The following is a 24,292-nucleotide window of genomic DNA, read 5'->3' as shown; positions in this document are numbered from 1 at the left end:
GCATTCTCCTGCACTGGCAGGCAGGTTCTTTACCACTGAGTTATCAGAGGAGCCCGCTATATCAATAAGCAGACAATGTTTTATGTCATTGTCTTTTATATCAAATAGGAAGAAGAGAGTTACAAAGTATGTATTAATACTGACTGTTATAATTATCTGTGTAGTTACCTCTACCTGTGTTTTTACTTAACATGTATCTGATTTACGTCTCAGGTCTCATTTCAGCTTGAAGGACCCCCTTTAGCATTTCCTGTAGGGTTAGTCCTCTAGTCATGATTCTCTCAATTTCTGTTTATCTGGGAATATCTTTATTTCGCTTTCATTTCTGATGGCTACAGAATTCTTGATTGATGTTTTTTCAATACTTGTAATATGTCGGCATACTGCCTCTGGACTCAATGTTTCTGAAATCAGCTGTAACTTAATAAGGACCCTTATACATGATGAGTTGCTTCTCTGGTCAGTTTAACATGTCCTAAAGCTAAGCCTACTTGAGTTTGTTGAGCTACTTAAGTGTAGATTAAAGTTTTTATCAAATTTGTTTTAGGGCAGTATTTCTTCAAATATTTTTTCCACCCCTTCTGTCTCTCCTCCTCCTCTGGGACTCCCAACACTGACATGCTTGACGGTGTCTCATGGGTCTCTAAAGCTCTGTTCATTTTTCATTCTTTAGCTCTTCAAACCTGATATTTTACCTATTTTCAAATTCACTGACTTTGGGGGGCCTACTCAAATCTGCTACATTTTTCATTTGCATTACTGTACTTTTCCACTCCATAGTTTACTTCCTTTAAATTTTTTTTCAATTTTTACTTTTTTCTGTTTGATGATATATCATTCTCCTGATTTCCTTTAGCTCTCTGAGCATGTCTGAGAAGTTTCCTTAAAGTCTTTGACTATTACGTCCAATGTCTCTTACTTCCTAGGTAGTTTCTAGTCATTTCTTCTGTGAAAGGGGCTTGCTTCCTGTATGCTTCATAGCTTTTTGTTGAAAACTAGATATTGAATAATTGACAACTCCAGCAATTAGATGTTTCACCCCTTCTTAAGGTTTATTGCCACTGTTTGTTGTAGCTGTTTTCTTAATGATTTTTCTGAACTAATACTATAAAGTCTTTATTTTTTATCATTGTGACTACTAAAGTCCCTTATTAGCTTAATGATCAGCTAGTGAATGGAAAGAGATTGCCTTAGAAGCCTGGAACCAAATTCTCCCAATGTTTTGCAGGTGTGCTCCATGTGTTGAGACATGGCTTCAAAACTCATGCCTTCAAGGTCGGCCAGCAGTGAGACCTTAGGACCTTCTTAGATCTTTCCCAAGCATGTGCACAGCCCTGGACACCCATGTGGTCATTTAGATTCCTAGGAATTCCCAGGTCAGAGAATTTTAAAGCCCTTGTTTCCTAAGTATCTTATTCACAGCCTTCCCTTCCAAACTTCTTGGTTAGTCTGATGTTTGCCCCAACTGTTGACACTTCTTCAGGCATCAATGACCTGTAAATATTTGTAATATATATGCAAATATTACATTTACCTGTAAACATTTTTGACAAACCCTTGCAAGAAGTCACTTTAGCAGTGGAAGAGTTCCAAGTTAAATGACATAAAGGCAAATCTTTTGATTCTGTCTTTCAAAGAATCACATAACTAAATAATTACAATTAATTGTGAATGACGTCCATTGTGCTCCTTCTGGTATCAGTATCAATACCAAGAACATGGTCTGTTACTTTCAAGGTTTCCACTGAGCAGAGGAAAAAGGGTTGAGATCAGGGTGGATTAAAACACCACAAAGCTCATTGTTCTCACAGAGATTTGGTGTTTTTTCTTAATAAACGTCCCTCTGGTTGTGACAAGTCTTTGGTTAGTTTCCAGGGGCCTGAAGTAGTTGATTCTGACGGTTTCTGCCAGTTTTTTGTTGTTATTGGTGTTGTTGCTTTTATGGAAGGATAATTTTGGAATCCCTTTCTCCATCATTTTAACTGTTTTAAGCTAAGAATCATGCTAAGTCCAGAAAATGCACTGCTATTTGTCTGTGTATCAGGCTCAGGAAAATGACTCAATACACTTGCCTTAGTTATAATCACCCAGGGAGTGATGTGCCCAAGCAGAAAGCCTTGTCATCTCTAATCTCCATCTTTTAACATATACAAGCTCTTGGTGAATGAGTGAGGTCCTAGGTAAAGCTGTCTACGATCCACTGTAAAAACTGGGGCTAAGGAAATATTCTGACTTTTTCATTTTAAAGCTCTGTGGAACCAAGACAATGTAAGGGGGAAAAATAAAACTCCAAGTCTTCAATAATCTTTAATCAATATTTTCAAAGAAATCTACTGTGCAATTAAGCCATTCCTTTAGTCAATTTTATTCTCAAAACAGGTTTTGACACAGTAGTTGATACCCTCCAAGTAAAAAAATTCTTGTTTGCAAACCATAAAATAAAATACTGAGAAGAAATATTGGAACATAAAATACAAACTAACAGTGAGTGCTTAATTCTGTATATGAATTCATGATAGCCAAAGTCAAAAGAAAAACATGATCAGTGACACTGAGTCTTATAATAAAAAATTAAAAAGCAAAAACAGCAGGGAAAGTAAAACATCTGGTCTTCAAAAAAAAGAAATACACTGCATAAAGTCCTCAGTAACATTCCAACAGTAAAAGCAGCAGCAAATCTTTTAAGGCTGTTTCTCAAAGAATTCCTCCTCACTAACCTAACTAACAAGGCATAACTCAAGAGAAGAAATCATATAGGAAACTAGTGTTTTACTGTTAGTATACAAGGAAAAGCAGTCATCATCATTTACTATCTGGGTCTAATTGACTCTTAAAATATATATACATTTTAAGTCATTTCACAAAAAATGTTTGGAAGAATAGAGGGTAAAAAACAACTTTATTGGAATTTACAATGAGTAACAAAGCATAGCAAACTCAAATACACACTCTAGATTTCCCACATGTGCCTGGTATTTAAGTTACAATAAAACAAAATGAGCCACATTCTCTGAATACAACTGTTCATCAAGCGTCACTAATAAATGTGGAATGTATCCATTTTATAAACCTGACTCCTGACTTTAAACACATCTCTGTTAGGTTCACGCTTATCATTACTTCTGGTCCTTCTTCTAGTAGTTGTACTGTCGAAGTGCAATACTTGAAATTTTTAATGGCTCATAAAGTGTTGAAGAACGGCCACCTTCTCTGATTTTTAATTTTTAAATCACTGTCATTTTTAGATTTGTGAACATCTAGAATAACCAATCCTATTAACTTTTCATTTCTACATTTATTACCTTATCATCATCTTTGCATTGCATTGGCAAAAAAATTCCTTTAGATTTTTAAGTAAACATAGATATATTTTTCATTTTCACCAAGAACTTTACTGAACCATGTATTCGCTGTTTTGTCCCACTACCTTCCACCATTTTTCAGGCAACTTCATAATTCCATCTTCCTGAAATTTTTTATCTTTTTGAGCAAGGAAATATTCCAGATGCCTTTTACAGTCTTTCAGGGAACTGAAATTTTTTCCATTAAGAGAATTTTGTAAAGATAGAAATAAATGGAAATCTGAAGGAGCAATGTCTGTGAGCACGGTGGATAAACCAGAACTTCCTAGCCAAGTTGTAATAGTTTTTGCCTGGTCAACAAAAAAAATGAGGTCTTATTATCCTGATGGAAGATTATGCATCTTCTGTTGACAGATTCCATACACTTTCCATCCAGTGTTGTTTTCAGTTGTTCTAACTGGGAGCAGTACTCATTGGAATTAATCGTTTGGTTCTTCTGAAGAAACTCGTAATAGAGGACTCCATTCCAATCCCACCATATATACAACATCACCTCCTTGGGATGAAGGTAGGTCTTTGATGTGCTTGGCGGTGGTTCATTTCACTTGCCCCACAATCTTTCTGTTCCACATTATTATACAGTATCCACGTTTCATCACTTGGCACAATTTGTTTAAGAACAGAACATTTTCATATGTCTCAGTAGAGAATCACATGCAAAAATATAGTCAAGAACGTTTTTCTCACTTAACTTGTGTGGAACTCAAACATCAAAGTGATTAACATAACCAAAGCAGATGCAATCTCCACTTACAAGCTGTATTCAGTCAAATCTGGAGCACAAAGGTAAGAGATGCAAGAATACCAGCACATATCCTTCAACCACACGTCCAAGGTTTTGTCACAAAATACTACATGATTAATTCCTCCTTGCTGAATGACTGAATGAGTAAGAATACCATATTTTCTTTTGGTCCTTAGAAATATACTGTTCAATCATCAATTTTTTAGTTAACAAAATTCACTGAGATCATCATTCTTTTACTTAAGAAGATTCAGTCCTGAGATTTTACTTATATGATCAACCACACCAGCATCATAAGAGTCTAGAGTGCTGCTATTTGCCTCTTTGTATTTATTTTCCGATTCATGCAATAAATGTAAAATTTGTTCCTGTCAATTTTCTTCTCTTTGCCATTAAAAACATAAAAAATTACTAATTCCTAATTCTGTCCAATAAAAGCAGAAAGCAAACAATGAAGATGGTGTCTCCAGTCTCAGTTCATACTTTATGAAAGATGACGTAATTCTTTGGACAATACGACACGGAGGCTGACTCAGCGGTACTGCACTAGCAAAGTAAGGCCCACATGCAAGCCCACCCCATCACCTGATGCAAGCTCCGGACGTGGAGGAGTTTTTACATGTTTAAAGGGCTGTTTAAAGAATATGTCACAGTGACCATCTGTAGCACACAATCTAGAATATATACTATCTTAAGCTTTACAAAAATGTTTGCCAACCTCAGCTTCAAGAAATTCCACCATTCTTCCTTTTTATTGTCATTTCAGCCTTTTCTATATACTATCTACTTCTAGACAGTATCTTAAGAAGATATACTATCTTAAGCTTTACAAAAATGTTTGCCAACCTCAGCTTCAAGAAATTCCACCATTCTTCCTTTTTATTGTCATTTCAGCCTTTTCTATATACTATCTACTTCTAGACAGTATCTTAAGAAGATATACTATCTTAAGCTTTACAAAAATGTTTGCCAACCTCAGCTTCAAGAAATTCCACCATTCTTCCTTTTTATTATCATTTCAGCCTTTTCTCCCCCATAGTTGAGAATAACTAATGAATAATGAATTTCTTGGATGAAATAGCAAAATGTTTCAAAATATAGACAAAATAAGATTAGTAATATCTCCAAATGCATATTAGATTTATAAAATGATCCAATGGACCCATATGGTAACTGTAAGATAGAATGAACTTAAAAAACAGATTAAGTAAAATAAATGCTTTCTCTGTTCTTTGAAAGACCTCTACAAAAAAATAAAACTCATGAAATATCCATCTAAGAGTTACAAGTGTCCCCTAAAAGAAACTAAAAGCGAGTCCAGTAGTTAAGGTATTTTTGGTGTGCAAAGAGATGAGGACCGAAGAAAACTGTTATGGCAGAAATAAGCAATTAACTACGAAGTGACATTTGAAATCTGACATATACTAAAAAGCTACAGAAAAACAGCCAAATTATGCTTGTTGAAAATCCTCTTAGTATCGAATATAAATATTTAGAAATCACAAATATATATTCCTAAAACTTCTGCTTCATTTCTATGGATAGCTTGACAAGCCTGAAATACCATTTTTCCTGAATGCATATTTTAAGAGCTATGTGACTTCCAAAGGTTTATCAGCAATAAATCTCTTAAATCAGATAAAAATGTTAATTTACCTGACATTGAAGTATGTCTAGAATCTGGATGTCTGAAATGTATTTAAACAATCACTATCTACCAAGTATCTAAAGTCCATCTCTGTGCTCTACACCCTCAGAAGAACATAAGGTAAAAAATACAATATTCCCTACTCTCAAGGCACTTTCACTCTCATAAAGCAGTCACAATTACTTAACCTTTCTGAACAGGTTTCATTATCTGGGTGACTTTTAAGATTCCTCCTAGAGCTGTCTTTCTATAATATAATAAAAACATAATAATCATTTCTTGAGCACCAACTATGCGCCAGACAGGCACTATTATGCATTATCTCTAATGTTGCCCAAAACACACGCACTGTAGGTATTATTATCCCCATTTTACCTGAATTCTCCTCTAAGGTTAAAGAACCTGGTCAAGACTACCCAGCTAGTAATGCACTGGGATTCAAAGAGGTCTAGTAAGCTCCCAGGCTGATACTTATTTCTGTTAATTATCCTGTTTATATCAAATTCTGCAATATGAACTCTATACTGACTTTTACTCATTACTTTACAATAAGCATTCAAGATAGCAAGTCAAGAAGAAAAAGGTTCCCATTCTGGCTCTAGTTCCACTACATATGAATAGACTGATCCTAGTGGTATCATTGCAGAGAAGGCAATGGCAACCCACTCCAGTACTCTTGCCTGGAAAATCCCACGGACGGAGGAACCTGGCAGGCTGCGGTCCATGAGGTTACTAAGAGTCGGACATGACTGAGCGACTTCACTTTCTTTTTTCACTTTCATGCATTGGAGAAGGTAATGGTAACCCACTCCAGTGCTCTTGCCTGGAGAATCCCCAGGGATGGCAGAGCCTGGTGAGCTGTCGTCTCTGGGTTCGCACAGAGTCGGACACAACTGAATCAACTTAGCAGCTTAGCAGTGGTATCTTGAGGGGGTGGGGCGGAGTTGTCCTTTCTAATCCAATTTTCAATCCAATTTTAAAATGAAAACTAGAATCAGTTTAAACGTTTCTTCTTGGCAACTGAGCTAGATGCAAGAAGCCAAAGCGGTAACATTAAAATGTGGCAGCAAGCTCCAAAAGAGAACTATAAAAAAGAAAGTCAAATGATTTATTAAAAAAAAACTCTGATTTTAACATTCCTTGAAAATTCTTTGGTGCTCAGGCTTTTTTCATGGATATTCTTAGGTGCTAAGCCTAATTTCATGAAAGACAAAGGCTGAGCAAAAGTGTAGAAGTGTGACAATTAAATGGACTGCACAACACTGACTGAACCCTAGATAGAGGAAGGAGCAAAGTGCTATAAAAGGCATTACTAGGAAAACTGGCAAAACTTTAATGCAGAATACAGACAAGAGTACTGTATTAATGTTAAATTTCCTGAATTTGATCATTATACTGTGATTATAAAAGAATATCCTTGCTCTAGGAAACATATGCTGATATATTTAGGAGTAAAGGGGTATGATATCTATAACATTTTCAAAATTTTCAGGGAAAAAATATCCAGAGAATCATAAATAAAATGTAACAAAATTAATGAATATGGCTCCTCTGTCCATGGAATTCTCCAGGCAAGAATACTAGAGTTGGTAGTTGTTTCCTTCTCCAGGGAATCTTCCCAACGCAGGATCAAAACCAAGTCTCCTATACTGCAGGCAGATCTTTACTGTCTGAACCACCAGGGAAGCCCAAATGAATACAGAAGAAGAATGTAAAAAATTCTTTACACTATTCTTATAATTTTTCTCTAATTTTGAAATTATTTCAAAATATAGTTGCTTTAAATCTCTTACTGGAAATACCTATGGCTGATTCGTGTTGATGAATGGCACAAACCAACAAAACGTAAAGCAATCATACTCCAATTAAAAATAAATTTTAAAAATCCCTACCACAAAAAAAATGTTTTTAAGTATCAGAAATGATACTTCCAGAATTTCATTCCAAACACTATCTCACAACAGGGCCCTAGCCAAAAAAGAAAAAAGGTAAAGCCCCACCATAATGTGCCTAGTTGAGGTGCGTGAAACAGAAAACACCAGCCTTCTCTCTCATCAGAGTATTCTAAAAAGCTCTACCACCTTCATTACTCTATTTTATTCACATAAATATATAATTCCTCTTTATAGCACAGGTGAGTTAATCAGCAATTTCTTATTCTATTAAGTACAATCACATATTAAAGTGCTAAAGACACAATATAAAACATTTAAGCTCCACGTCAGTATTCTTATTCTGTCTGACCTAGTGTCCTGCTCCCCACCTGCTCTTCCAATCTTGGCCTCTTCTGCTTCCCATTCTCCACATAATTCTCCACTGCAGATGTCACTGGGATTCTCCCTGACTGAGGCACTGAGCCACTTCCTCATTGTATCTTGAAACACTTTAAAATAGTTAACCTACAGAAAAAAGGAAGGTTTTAAGTTGAACTTAAGTATGTGTATGAAAGAATATGTAGATGTGGCTTAAACAAACTCTTCAAATAGTATATGAACTCTACAAATATTTACCTTTGACAGATATATGCATATAAACACATAAATATGCATAATATAAAATTTTTCAGTTACATATTTTCCACCTTCCAAGTTCAGAACTAAGATTTTAAATCTTAAGATAGTGTACTCATGTTCTTTATATAGCATGAATCAAAACTTCTTAAAGTCAACATTACATGGCATTTCATTATTCATATATTACAAGTTTTAACAGATGTTTACTACAAGTGAACACCAGCACTCAGTTGACTACTATATGAATGCTGAGTTTTTTGGTGCATCTTACAGTTTAATAAACGCTACTAAGGCTAGATACCAACTTCAGAACTCATATAAGACATTTTAAGAAAAACCTTCCAAAAGTAGTGTAAAAAGTATTCAAAAAGTACTGTGAGATATGATAATCATTATACTGTACAACTATAAATACTTACATGTATGTGGAAAGTAAATTTCTAATTCTAATTACAGATACCTTTTGGGTCAATGAGATGGACACACATGACAAAGCAGTCCATCTCCCAAAAAACCTCATTAAGAAAATCAGAGATGCAGCCCGGTGAGAAAATTGCCAGAAAAAAAAAAAAAAGAAAATTGCCAGTACAACCTGGACCCGACCATGAAATGCTTCTCTGGACCAGATTCAGTCCAGAGCAAAGGTGAGCAGATAATCCTTTGTCTCTGTATTCAACTCTCAGGATGTGAAAATTCTTAATTTTGGGAAAAAATATAATGTAGAGTATTTATAATAGATCTTTTGGCTTCCTATTATCCATATCTGACTCTCTCACATGGTACTAAGAGTTGCAATGGTGAACTTCGGTATGAAGATTATGAGAATGGAGGTAAATATCCTTAATTTAAAATAAACTACCAAAGTGTGATTTTGCTTTTTCCGAAATGTGATTTTTCCCATAAAGTTCTTGTTGTCATATTCAGAATTTCACTAAGTGGGCTAACATAACAAGGAAAAGTGGAGATGACACCCTTAAAAAATGACCAAATTCAGGTTCAGAGTTGTCAAATACAGATTTTATTTTGTCAGTATTAATTCATGGTACAGTGTAAAAAGTTAACAACACGTATCATAATTCCTAGAGGAACCACTGAAAAAATACAAAGGTATAAACAAAAAATAGTGGAAGAAATATGAATTTTAAAAATACTCAATCCAAAAGACCTCCTTCCCAAAAAAGGAGGAAAAACTAGCAGATAAAAATTTAAACCTAACCATAATCAGTAATATTAAGTACTAATGGTCTAACCACCTATTTAAAAGGCAGAGATAGTAAGAGGTTAAAAAACAACCACACCTAACTATATACTATTTACAAGAGACAAAGATTTATGTCAAAGATAAAAATACAGAAAAACAGAGCATGTGAACACTAATCATAAGAAAGCTGGAAAAACTATACAAATCTTTAACAAAGTAGACATTAAGACATTACTTTAAGAAGTCTTTTTAAGAAGCATTACCAGAGACAGGGTATTTCATACTGATTAGAGGATGGATTCTTTATCAATCTTGGACACTCATAAAACAGTGGGAGGAAAAAGAGAGAAGAGAGTTACGGCTTTTCTTTTTCTTGCCCCACTGCCCTCTTACTGCTCCTATTCAATATGGTGTTCAAAGGACTGGACGATGTAATAGCCAATAAAAAGAAAGTAAAAGGCATGAAAGTTAAGAAAGCAGTAAAAAGTCTTTTTCATTGATGTTACGATTATCTATATTGAAAATTTTAGGAAACAACCAGAACCTTATTAATAAAGGGATTTTAGCAAGATACTCAATGTGCTACCCTTTCCTTCATCCTTCAGTATACAAAGTCAATAAACAAAAACCAATCGTATGACACCACCAAATGCTTGCAAGTATGTGGAGCAACAGGAACTCGTACTGCTGGTGGAAATGAAAACTGGTACAGCCACGAGGAAGAGAATGTGGCAGTTTCTCATAAAATCAAACACTCTTACCATAATATCCAGCATTCATGCTTCTTAGTATTCAAAGGAGTGGAAAATGTCTATATACACAAAAATCTACACATGAATATTTATTTACAGTAGCTTTATTCCTAACAGCCCAAATTTGAAAGCAATCAAAATAACATTCAGTAGGTGAAACGATAAACTACAGTACATCCAGACAAGGCAATATCACATGCATGCTCAGTCATGTCTGACTCTTTGCAACCCCATGGACTGTAGCCCACCAAGCTCCTCTGTCTATGGGATTCTCCAGGCAAGAATACTGGAGAGGGTTGCCATGCACTCCTCCAGGGGCTCTTCCCCACTCAGGGAACTGAACCTGCATCTCCTGCATTGGCAAGCTGGTTATTTACCACTTAGCCACCTGGGAAGCCCTAATGCAGTATTACTTAGCATTAAAAAGAGAATAAGCTATCAAGTGATGAAAAGACATGAAAAAACTTTAAATGCCTATTACTAAGCAAAAGAAGCCAATCTGCATGAAAAGATTTCACTTGTATAATGCCAACTACCTGACATTCTGAAACAGACAAACCTAGAGACAATTTAAAAAGTCAGTGGCTGCCGGTGGGGAGGTGAGGCAATATGGTACATAGGCAGAGCACAAAAGATTTTTCAGAGCAGTGAAAATACTCTGTATGACATTATAATTATATATCTATATCCTAAACATGTGTCCAAGCCTATAGAATGTACAGTACCAAGAATGAACTCTAAGGTCAACTGTGGACTTTAGGTGATTATGATGCATCAACGTAGCTTAAAAGAAAAAAAGCATTCTGGTTAATGATGCTGATGACAGAACAGACCTAAGCATGTGTGGGAGCAGGCGTATATGAGAAATCTATGTGCCTCCCTGTCAATTTTGTTATAAACCTAAAACTGCTCTTTAAAAAAGCCTGCTTTTTTTTAAAAACAATTGTACTTCTATTTATCAGTAATAAGGGCTTCCCTGATGGTTCAGCTGGTAAAGAATCCACCTGTAATGCAGCAGACCCTGGTTCAATTCCTGTGTTGGCAAGTTTCCCTGGAGAAGGAATAGGTCACCCACTCCAGTATTCCTGGGTTTCCCTGGTGGCTCGGACGGTAAAGAATCCACCTGCAATGTGGGAGACCTGGGTTTGATCCCTGGGTTGGGAAGATCCCCTGGGGGAGGGAATGGCAACCCACTCCAGTCTCCTTGTCTGGAGAATCCCATGGACAGAGGAGCCTGGCAGGATACAGGCTAAAGCCCAAGGGGTCGCAAAGAGTCGGACACAACTGAGCAACTAAGCACAGCACAGCATACCAGTAATCACCGAAAATTTAAAGTAATTTGAAGGGCAAGAAAAAGCCAAAAAGGCAAACAATAAATAGATAAACTATAACCTATCAACAAAATGTAATTCTATACTATTTGAAACAATTAGTAAAAAAGGACCATACACTCCACATCCGTGTTTCTGAAAACCTTTTAATGCATATCATCTTTTGTTTTAAAACACATAAAAATCTCATCACTTCAGCCCATCTAAAGACCAGTGTGTCTGTTTCTCACTCTACAGTACCTGACTGGTGGAAAAGGAGGGTTAAAAAAAAGAGAGAGAGAGGAGATGATTAAACAGTAAATACTTTTTAACACATCAAAGTTTCATAAAAATTTAATGCCATATGAAATAATATTAAGTGAAAATGGCAGAAAATAGTAGTTATAAACATATGAATTAAATATACATATAAAACAATGCATAGGAATGTGAATGTAGGTTTCTCCTTAAATTTACTTTGGGAAGTGAAAAGATCTATATCATTTAAAATAGTGAATAAAAATCTGGGTATCTAGATTCTAAGCCCTGCTCAATTTTAGAAACTCTCTGAAACTTTCTAGATCTCAAGTGTCTCAACAGTAAATTTAAGGGTTGGATGAAATTATCTCTAGGACCTTCTGTTCTAAAATTCCATGGCTTTTTCTTATTATACTTGGCAAGGATATGCTCTATTAGTTTTCTGTCATACCAACTACCTTTCTTATGATTCTCTAACAACTGCCAAGACAATAATGATCCATTATCCACACTCAGTACATTTTTTCCAGGCCTCCTACACATTTATTTAAAAGGCCATTTTAATCCAGGAATTCAGTTCCACTTGTAGGTGTTTCTTCTACAGAATTACAGTGCTCAGAAATATGTACAAAAATATATGTAAGAATATTTATTGTAGCATTGCTATAAACAATTTTTTTTTAATGGAAATAATCCAAATTTCCATCAATGAGGATTCAGTTCAGTTCAGTCGCTCAGTTGTGTCTGACTCTTTGTGACCCCATGGACTGCGTAAGTAATCAAAGGGGATTAGTTAAATATTCATTTTGGTACTGCATAACATACAATTGTTTGAAAGAGGTACATCTACACATACTGCCTAAAAGTTAACAATATTTCTAAGTGAAATATTTAATTTCTCTGACATCCAGTCTCTTGAAAGCCAGAGACTAATAATATCCACCTCTAAACGTTGTTGTTAAAGAGTAACGCGATAATACACGTGAAAGCCTAGCACAATACACTGTACGAGCAGATATTCAATGTTACCCTTTTCTTCATTCTTTCAACATCATAAAAGCTTCCTAATTGGCTGCTCTGGCTCTAATCTCAACAAAATTTTCCAAGCCATCCCAGACAATGATTTTCCTAAAACATCATTTTCTAAAGTATCATTCTCCTGCTCAAACACTTGCCTACCAGAGGAAAAAAAATGAAAACCCCACATGGTACAAGCATCGCAAAACAGCTTCACTTTACCTATAAACCTGACTCGCATCCCCATCTGAGACTTCCCAAATAGAAGTCTATCGTGCTACCTTCAAAGTCTCCTGCTCACTGTCACTTGAAGGTGTGGTGTGCACTACTGCTTGTATAACTTTGCTGACTTCCATAGGCAATCAACTTCCCATCCTCCCACCTCCATCCCAACCAAATCTAGTCATGCCTCAAGCTCATGCTCCAGGCTAATCTTCCACTGAGCCATTTTCAATTATCTCAGGTCACTAATCTGCTTCCCATGAATACTGTCTTGGAGTGGTTTCTAATATTCACACACAGATATGGAGACCCTAAACGAAAGCAGTCATCAATTTGAAGTGTATGTGCTAAGGATGAAATAGATATACAACAAAGTTTTGACATAAGCAAGTATTTTTTCTTCTGTAATTTGTTTAATGGAAATGTCTAAAGCAATTTCCAGTATACTTCCCAAGTTTTTAATAATTAAAAATTATAATACAGCAAAAGACCTATCGTGCCTATAGCTACCTACTTTTAAAAATCTAAGTTCAACACAAAGTTTATTGTTGTCAATACAATTATGTGCTGATCTGATTTTGCATATAATTCCTATAAACCAAACAATTTCTTTATGTAATACTCCCAGTATTTCATAATTTTTTCTAAATTTTTAATTCAATGTCTCTTCTACACTAAACACCAAGCACAGTGTATCTAAAGATAAAAATTGCAAGACTGATTTAAACTTTCCCAATTTTCTAACCACCAAACTGTATTCCCAAAGCTTGTGCCTTTTATTTATTTACTATTTTAAGGATTTCTAGATCCCATGAAAGAAGGAAGAAGGGCAGTTTCTTTTCGTTTAATATCAAACCTTCCCTTCTACATTTTAATAGTCCCATACTAATTCTCAATCATTATCTCAGATTGTTCCAGCATCAGCCTAAAAAATGTATTCATTGTATAAACTCCTTTTCAGAACCCAAGAGTCACAAAGAAACTTCCATCAAAATAAAACTCACAGTAACTGGTTTTAAGATCCCCTACCCACTGAAATTCTCTCAACAGAGCCCTCTGCTCCTCACCTTCTCCAACCAAAATCTTTCAATGCAAAATTAAGAAATCTGTTCATCATCCAGAAGAGAACCGCAAACACTACCAAAGTTTAACATGAAATAGCTTCATCTGAACTATCCTCCCTACTCCAAAAAATTCTGCTAGATTCCCTAATAAATTCTCAGTTCAATCACAGTTGCCTAAAGTTACTTCAGTAAGTCTCTCTTCCACCCTGCTGTGCTAATTAGCTAGATTTGCTCAATGTAACAAAGTTTATAAAAGACATCTCAAAGCATCAAAAAGATAAATCCATTACAAGTCTATCTATTCTTAAATTGCAGTAATACACATTTCCCAAATATAAAAGTCTAATCTTTTCTGCATAAATTAAGAATTCTAATATTTTAAACACCCAAAAAGTACTTTTCCAAACATACTAGCAAAGAACCACCACAGCATTTTATCATTTGTCTAATGCTAATAATCACTCAGTTCAGTTCAGTGACTCAGTCGTGTCTGACTCTTTGTGACCCCATGAACTGTAGCACGCCAGGCTTCCCTGTCCATCACCAACTCCCGGAGTTTACCCAAACTCATGTCCATTTAGTCAGTGATGCCATCCAACTATCTCATCCTCTGATGCCCCCTCCTCCTCCCACCTTCAATCTTTCCTAGCATCAGGGTCTTTTCAAATGAGTCAGTTCTTCACATCAGGTGCCCAAAGTATTGGAGTTTCACCTTCAACATAAGTCCTTTCAATGAATATTCAGGACTGATTTCCTTTAGGATAGATTGGTTGGATCTCTTTGCAGGCCAAGGGACTCTCAAGAGTCTTCTCCAATACCAGAGTTCAAAAGCATCAATTCTTCAGGGCTCAACTTTCTTTAATAGTCCAACTCTCACGTCCATACATGACTACTGGAAAAACCATAGCCTTGACTAAATGGACCTTTGTCAGCAAAGTAATGTCTCTGCTTTTTAATATACTGTCTAGGTGGTCATAGCTTTTCTTACAAGAAGCAAGTGTGTTTTCCTTTCATGGCTGCAGTCACCATCTGCCGTCACTTTGGAGCCCAAGAAAATAGTCTTTTCTCACTGTTTTCATTGTTTCCCCATCTATTTGCCAAGTGACGGGACTGGTGCCATGACCTTAGTTTTCTGAATGTTTAGTTTTAAGCTAACTTTTTCACTCTCCTCTTTCACTTTCATCAACAGGCTTTTTAGTTCTTCACTTTCTGCCATAAGGGTGGTATCATCTCCATATCTGAGGTTATTGATATTTCTCCCAGCAATCTTGAATCCAGCTTGTGCTTCATCCAGCCCAGCATTTCACATGATGTACTCTGCATAGAAGTTAAATAAGCAGGGTGACAATATACAGCCTTTGACGTACTCCTTTCCGGTACTGTTGGAACAAGTCTGTTGTCCCATGTCCAGTTCTAACTGTTCCTTCTTGACCTGCATACAGATTTCTCAGGAGGCAGGTCAAGTGGTCTGGTATTCCCATCTCTTTAAGAATTTTCCAGCTTGTTGTGATCCACACAGTCAAAGGTTTTGGCATAGTCAGTAAAGCAAAAGTAGTTGTTTCTCTGGAACTCTTCTTGCTTTTTCGATGATCCAACGGATGTTGGCAATTTCATCTCTGGTTCCTCTGCCTTTTCTAAATCCAGCTTGAACATCTGGAAGATCACAGTTCATGTACTGTTGAAGCCTGGCTTGGACAATTTTGAGCATTACTTTGCTAGTGTGTGAGATGAGTGCAATTGTGCAGTAGTTTGAACATTCTTTGGCATTTCCTTTCTTTGGGATTGGAATGAAAACTGATCTTTTCACAAGAGACTGACTCAGACTTGCCCGTGTGTCCAGGAGTCTCCAGCAGAGGCGTGGGTCAATGGTGGCCTGCTGCAGGGTCGGGGGCACTGAGTGCAGCAGTGTGTGCATGGGACTTTCTGAATGAGGTTGCCATTATCTTCATCATCTCCACCATAGTTTGGTCTCAAGTCAAACAACAGAGAGGGAACACAGCCCCACTCATCAAAAGAAAATTGGGTTAAAGATTTACTGAGCACGGCCCCGCCAGTCAGAGCAAGACCCAGTTTCCCCCTCAGACAGTCTCTCCCATCAGGAAGCTTCCATAAGCCTCTTATCCTTCTCCATCAGAGGGCAAACAGAATGAAAACCACAATCACAGAAAACTAACCAAACTGATCACAGTGACCACAGCCTTGTCTAACTCAATGAAACTATGATAATCACTAAGTATATATTTTAAGCTGCTTTGTTTCTCTTTAATAAAGCATTCTGCTTTACTCAGTACAAATATTGCCTTGAAATTTCATTCTGTTTTCATAACTAAAACTATCAAAAGCCATGTTATAGTTTTGGAAATGAGGAGAAATAATTTATTTTTTAAAACTGAAACAATCCAAATGTCCATCAACAAGTGAATGGATACACAATGGCGGTATACCACACAACTACCCAGTAATAAATAGCAATGAATTACTATTGTGGCGAGTTACTCCACAGCGTGGATGACCGAAAAAGTCACTGTCCTGACTGAAAGAAAACTCGAGAAAATGCAAACATTACAGTGACAGAAAGCAGATCAGTAGTTTCCTGGGGTAGTGGGGGAGATAAGAGAGGGGATTACAAAGAAGCACTAGGAAACTTTTAGGGGTGATGGATATATTCATTACCTTGATTGTGGTAATGGTTTTACAGGTGTATACATATGTCAAAATTGATCAAAAGGTACACTTTAAATATATGCAGGTTAGCTGAACTGTGCATGCGCTCAATCATATCCAACACTTAGCACCCCCAGAGACTGTAATCCGCCAGGCTTCTCTGTCCACGGGATTCTCCTGGCAAGAATACTGAAGTGCTTTTATACATCTTAAATTTGCCATAATGACAAGTTTTAAAAATAAAGATACCTTACTGAATTCACTTTGTAACTTTCGTATGTACATAGATATAAATATCCAAATAAATAAACTGGCTTAGGCCAAATTTCCTCTTTCATATTTTCCTTATCCTTTTTGATAAAGAGGTTATATTAGCTTCAAAATCTAAACTGGGTAACTCTGCCTCTTTTCCTATTCTCTCACACATTTATATAAGATATAAACAATCTGTTTCATAAAGGTGTAACTTAACTTTTTAACCCTTCCAGTCTGATAGTGATATGTAGAAGGGAAAGGTATATTTTTAATTGCTCATTTTAATTTATTTTTTGATACTTTATCTCATCATGATTTAAATTTGAGTCAGTTTTGTTTAGTGTATTTTTCTAGAATATAGCCAATTTTATATGTTCCTTTGCTGTTCTCAAACGTACTGGCATAAAATTTCTTGTAAATTTTACTAAACTGTATTACAGTTATAGTTATGTCTCCATTTTCACATCTTCAAAAACACTGTGTTCTTTTTCCTAAATATACCTTTCAGTAGCTCATTATTTGTCTTTCCAAAGGATCCGATTTTTATTTCATTAAGTCCCTCCACTGTTCCTTTGCTTTCTGTCACTAATTTCTATTCTTTGGCATTACCACTTTTGCATCTACTTCCTTAGTTTGCTTAAATACTTAGCCCACTCATTTCCATTTCTTTTCAAATACACCCATTTAAGCCTATGAGTTAATCTTTTCAGTATTACCTTGAAGAAGGACTCACCCAGTTGTGTCCAACTCTTTGTGACCCAATAGACTATACAGTCCATGGAATTCTCCAGGCCAGAATACTGGAGTGGGTAGCCGTTCCCTTCTCCAGGGGATCTTCCCAACCCAGGGATTGAACCCAGGTCTCTCGCATTGCAGGCGGATTCTTCACCAGCTGAGCCACAAGGGATGTGATGTTTTATTCTGTAGAGGCCTGGCATGCTACAGTCCATGGGGTTGCAAAGAGTCGGACACAACAGAGCGACTGAACTGACTGTAGAATTTTAATTTCCACAGTTATTTCTTCTGCAACCCACTTAATTACTTTAAAATATTTTTAAATTTCTAAACATGACAATGCTTTATCTTTTGGTTTGTAATTAGACTGCACTGTGGGCTGCACAGTGATAATCTCCAATTAGCTACAATCATGACTTGCTATAAGGTCAAATTTCAAAAATGTTCTGTGTACTTAAAAAATGTGTATGATCTAATTATTAGTTTCAGGGTTCTACAGCATCCCAAGATTGTTAATTCTTTATTTAAATTTTCATTCCTATTTTATTTACTTGATGTATTAATTATTGAGAAGTGTGTTAAAAATACTGATTATAAAGTTCTCTATATTTGAGGTTATCTTTTATATTATACACAAATTCATGACATTTACTTTTTCCTAGAAATATTTAAGTCTTCCTAGTGATGATCTCATTCTTAAGGAATGAACCTCTTATTCCTTGATAATGCTTCTGCATTAGTCTCATTTTTCTTAAACACATCTATGACAGCTTCAGGGGAGCAGGGGTCCTTGCATTAGAATGTTTTAGATGCATTATTGATAAACATCACCATAATTATTTGTTCGCTATCTTTAAAAGAAATCCCATCCCAGAGTCTCCATGCTTTCTCTGGTAAGTTTATTCTGTTTACATTTATTTTGATAACTGATATATGTGAAATTATTCCCACAGCTTTGTTTTCAATATACCATGCATTTTCTTTTTCTTTCCTTTAAGTTTTCCTTACAATTTTAACAGAACTACTTAAAAGTAGAATCAATTTTATTACTCTTTCTAAACAATAGGACCTCAGAAAGCTTACTCAGACTACTACCTCCATCATATCTTATGCATTTATTTACTGTATTGTTTTATATAATCAAACTGTCCCAATCTGTCTATATGTTTACCAATTTCTTTGCTAACTTTGAGTCTTTCATCCTCTTCTATATTCTGGATTCAGTTCCCTTCCATCAAAGTTCAACTACCTTCAGCAGTTCTTTCAGCAGCAAACTCTCCATCTCCACCTGAAAACGTTCATTTCTCCTTCACTGTACATTGACAATAACAAATGAGGGTTATGTCATTTTTCCTCGGCACTTTGAAATAATAATCTAGATATTTTTTACATTCATTCATGCTGTTGATAAATCTGCTGAACTAACTGCTGTTCAGTTACAAGTGACCTGTCTTCTCTCTGGTTCCTTTATTAGTTTCTCTATATATTTACCATCCAGTGATTTCACTACAGAGTACCAAGTTGTCCATATTTTTTCCTACTTATAGAGTGTCTATTTTTAGGCACAGTCACAGAGGGTGATTTTAGAAAGACCATTTTCTTAATTTTCCCAAAGAGTTTTCAGAATCAATACCACACTATAAGAGGCATTAATTTACTACATAGAGTGGATGTCCTAGGACAATGACTGTCAAACTTTAGAAGGCAACAGAAACACCTAGGAAACCTACTGAAAAACGTGGACTCCAGCCAAGTCTTCTGATTCGGTACGTCTGGGGTCCTACCACGTATCCCCATTTCCAACAAGTTTCCAGGCTGATGCTGCTGGTAGGGGAATCATGCTTTAAGAACCACTTCCTTAGGGATTAGGAATAATTATCTCAGAGAACCCCCACTCAGAAGGACTGCAGGAATTTGTTGTTTCTTAAATCTAGAGGATAGTCTTTACCATCAATCTAAACCATGTTTAGCTGTAAATATTACCGTTTCCCATTTATCCTCACAGAAATTCAACTATATAAATAACAGCAGCTAACAGTTCATCATCTGACCAGAAATGCTCCAGTTCATTATTCATAGTCCTCAAGGTAAAAACAGAATTTGACCCTATCATTCCCCTACTCAGTTGTTCACTGGCTCCTCTACAACTACAGGGACAATCCTTTTTGAGGGAGACACACATGGGCTTCAGAGTACATGCAAATATTTTAGTGTTTACACTATGCTTATATTACACATACTTTTTTGACACTATCCAATAGGTCTATGATCAAAGCATGTTAAAACTCGCTAACCTATTAAATTCAAATGAGTCAGTGTGATTCAAAAGCTTTTCAGCCTTTCATGACCCATGCCTGCAGCCTATGCCCCATGCCTTGTGCCATTCTGAGCAAACCATGATTTCAAACTTTTATCATTATATCCATATTACCTCCACCTAGAAAAGAATGCCCAATAGGCCTCTCATAGGCCTGACAAACACCTACTCATATCACCTCCGCCCAGAAATTTTCCCCAATCTACTAAGGGTTGCCTACTTAGTTGCTCCCTTTACCGATTCTCTCAGGACTTTGTACAAACATACACAACTACTTTTCAACCTTGTAAATAATGGTCCAAACATGTTGTCTAAAATACGACTTTTCCTTAGACTCTACAGACTACTTCTAGGAGAAGATATATTTATAATCTAAGACTTTCCACGTTTCTTTTCATCTAGACTTTCAAAGGAACTCGACATCCGTTGGGAGTAAATGTACCTAGTTCTATTTTCAGTTTCTACACAAAATACCTCAAGCATGTAAATAAGATTTGTCCCTCTGAGATCTAGCATCTGTAATGTCAATAAAACCAACACAACATTGAAGGGGTAATCAAATCTAAGAATTAAAAAATCTTCATAGAAAAAAAGGACTCTCGTATTTCTTACACAAGTCTACTTGGTTTACCTGTTTAAACACTGATGTATATATACTACAAATTTGAGAAAATTCCTCTCATTATTCATTAAACACCCTCTCACTCAAAAATATCTCTTTATAAAGGTATACACCATATAAAAAGAATCACAGTGACTGGTTCTCTCCAGGGGCAAAGGATGAGAGTATTTTCAAATGTGTATCACCTGATTCTTTTTTAAACAATGTTACATATTACCTTAACAATCAGAAAAATATAATGAAAAGTTGAAAAAAGCCATATTCTATGCTATGCTATTTAAGAAAAAAGTTTAACTATGAAACTAATTTAATATATTATTCTTACCAGATTTAAGACCTGAAATTTTGAAGATGGCACTTGGTTTCCCATTCGTGACAAATCCTAGGAGTTGCCATACTGGCATTCCATTTGAATCAGGATAGGAAAAGTAGACAGAGCCTCCCATTCCTTCAGGAAATGGGATTGTTCCCAGCATAAAAACCACAACATGGTTGATATTTTCATAATCAGGCAAGTCAAAAACAAATTTATCCTCTGCCACTTGCTGTGCAGCTGTTTGCACCTAGAAAATAAGAAACTCACCTTAGTGCAATAGTTTGATAAGTTACTAAAGCCCTTTTAGTGTTGCTGTAAGCTCTGTTAAAAGATACAGTTGACTACTGTCATCATGTCAAGCCTAACACTGGGTGAATCTGATACTCTAACTATGGAATTATCAAATACACCAGAGAGTGCTAACTTTAATAGAAAATCTAAAAACATATATCTAGGCTGAAAATGATTTAATGAATGCAATCTTTTAAAATCATGACTAAATTATTTGAGAAGTGCCCAAGAAAGACTTTACTTACATAATAAATCACTACAGCTTCAAAATGTTATAAAAATAAAACACCACACCATGAAAGCCTTATCTTCTAGTTTGAAGGTAAAGAAATTCCAGGTAATTAAAATGAGTAAGCAATCCAGAAGTTGTTACTGTCAATCCTCATTATTTGCAGATTCCCTATTTGTCATTTTGCCTACTCACTAAAATATATTTGCAACCCCCAAATTACTAACCTTCAGTTTAAATACAGAGAATAAAACAAAGGAAGAAAGAACATAAACCCAACTGCCCATATTAGTATTAAATTCAATTTTATCAGTTTTTGGCATGCACACAATCTTAAAGGCATGTAAAATTATGGTATGTACAAATCCTCAAGCAAAATAAACATTTCTTAATGTCAACTGTCAAAAGCACCAGACATTCTGTTAATTTGTATTATGACACTCTAACCCTCAACCCGAGGTAGAAAAGGACCTCGTTTAAGAAAAGTTTTCAAGGAATGAAAATTGACTTTCTAGTTTTAGATTAGATGGTCTTTTTTAGTAAAATAATATTGTTAAGTGCTGAGGTACTCTAGGTCTCTTTGCCCTTTATTTCTATTAACATGTTCCAACACTGCAGAATTAAGAGTCAAACGCTGTGAAAAAATGTTGCCACCAACGAACCCCTCCTGGATATCTATTACAGAGACAAGGTATTAGGTAAATAGACAAAGGCACTGCTGTAACTCAATTCCCTGCAAATTAGTTAACAACACGAATTCCATAGGGCCTATTCTTCAGAAAAACACATTTTAAAGATCATTCATTAATGAAATTCATCTGAGTTCCGCGGGTGGGCTTGTCATTCTTCCTATCAGGGGCAGGTGCAATTCAAACTTCTCACCAGTATTATCTACTACCAGCGCCAAAAGGCTCCTCTCGGCCATTTAAGGGACAGATAAATTTTCTGAGGATAGCCATCTCCAATTTCTCTCTCTAGTTCCTAACACTATGTACAGACTACACTGTTTAAAACAAATTGACGAAAACTTAACGAAGAAGCTGCAACATTTAACAAAGCAGGGAGAAAACATAAAAAGAACTCTTGGTTAAAAAAAAAAAATCAGGTCTGAAATGAATCTGAATGGTTTCTACGGAGACAAGCAAGATTCACCCTCCAGATGATTCCTCAACAATTTCAGGTACTTATCTTATTTACCTAACAATTCATCAAGGAAGGCGATCTCTCTTTTTTTTTTGGGGGGGGGGGTCAATCTCTTTTTTAACCAATAAGGAAACTCGCTGCTCACATCATTTTGGAGTCATCACAGGCACGGGTCCCGATTAAGTTTCACGAATTTCTAACAATCAACTTCAAATTATGTTAAGCCTATTTTTATTCGAGCCCTTCCAAAGGGACCCAGAAGCTAAGCACTGACCGAGCATCTTAACCTTCGACAGGCTGCACGCTACAGGCTAGATCAAATGCCAATATTTACCTCGAATCCCCTTTCTGAGCTCAAGCGAGTATTTATACTGTCAACTGAGCTTAAGTTCCTCAACTGCAAAATGAAAATGAGAAGCACCACCTCACAAGTTACGGCTTAAGTTTGCGGTGCCAAACAAGCGCTACGAAGAAGGCTGAGATGAAGCGCAGTGAACAAAAGGCGTGCGCTGCCTAGGGTAAGGCACACTCAAGAAGCGGCAGTGAATACTGGGACTACTATCAAGAGCGCTGGGGGCAAAGAAGGGCGCAAACCCAGCCACCACGCTCACGCGCTCCACCGGAAAGCAGACGGAGGGGTCTTCACCGAACCCGGCGCACCCCACCCCCACTCCCCGTGGCCTCGCCCTTGGGGTGTCGCCCCCTTCCTAAGACCGTCCGACCCTTTCCTCACCAGCCTGCCCGCCACCAAGCAGCCGAACATGGCGGCGGCGACTCCGCTCGGCCGGCAGGGACCCGAGGCCGAGGACTATAAGTCCTGGGGCTACTGCCGTAGTCGAGCCCAAGAACCTTCCAGAACGTAGAGTAGGCCTCCTGCCCCTCAGCTACATAGTGACGAGGCCAGCGGCAGGAACGCCTTCTGCCTCCGCGACCTCTGACCCCCCGCTTCCTAACCAGCGCGCCTCCCAGGCGACGAGTACTTCCGGGGCTTTAGACAGGTGGGCCGGTTCCAGCTAAGACTACAAGTCCCAGGAAGCCCTGCGTGGGCTTCCAGGAAGGGAGAGCGGAGGATTTGCCCTTTGGATTGGTAGTCCGCACTCAAATGACCGGTTCCAAAGCAGGCTGGAGGTGTTGCTCACGTTTGTATAACATTTCAGCGATTACATTGCTCTTTTACAATCATTTCTCTGGATCTTTACAAAAACCGTGTGAGTTGGTTATTATTATCTGCATTTTGTGGGCGAGGAAATTGCCCAGAGTGACCCGCCCCAAATCTTCACACAGCACTCAGGGATGGAGTTTAAATCCAAGTTCTGATTCAAATCCGAGTTTCTGCTCTCAGTCAGTCAGTCAGTTCAGTTGCTCAGTTGTGTCCTACTCTTTGCGACCCCATGGACTGCAGCACATCAGGACTCCCTGTCCATCACCAACTCCCGGAGCTTACTCAAACTCAGGTCCATTGAGTCGGTGATGCCATCCAACCATCTCATCCTCTGTCATCCCCTTCTCCCACCTTCAGTCTTTCCCAGCATCAGGGTCTTTTCCAATGCGTCAGTTCTTCGCATCAAGTGGCCAAAGTATTGAAGTTTCAGCTTCAGCATCAGTCCTTCCGATGAATATTCAGGACT

The 24,292-nt window shown here is 36.9% G+C and overlaps 1 protein-coding gene across 2 annotated transcripts in view; it reads right to left on the bottom strand.

Annotated features, from left to right (window-relative positions):
* Positions 1–23,551, bottom strand: part of HIKESHI (heat shock protein nuclear import factor hikeshi) — a 33,164-nt gene extending 9,613 nt beyond the window's left edge. For both annotated transcript variants that reach the window (XM_068978396.1, XM_068978397.1), the window contains exons 1-2: positions 23,398–23,551; positions 21,011–21,248 (exon numbers count right to left, since the gene is read on the bottom strand). In XM_068978396.1, coding sequence (XP_068834497.1) covers positions 21,011–21,248; positions 23,398–23,427 — 268 coding nt within the window. In that variant the 5' untranslated portion in view covers positions 23,428–23,551. The remainder of the gene's footprint in view (positions 1–21,010; positions 21,249–23,397) is intronic.
* Positions 23,552–24,292: the final 741 nt, after the last annotated feature.

The sequence above is a fragment of the Capricornis sumatraensis genome, chromosome 8 (assembly GCF_032405125.1).
Source record: "Capricornis sumatraensis isolate serow.1 chromosome 8, serow.2, whole genome shotgun sequence".
Taxonomy (NCBI): domain Eukaryota; kingdom Metazoa; phylum Chordata; class Mammalia; order Artiodactyla; family Bovidae; genus Capricornis; species Capricornis sumatraensis.
Note: the sequence above shows the minus strand (reverse complement) of the source record. Positions and strands in the feature narration are given on the sequence as shown.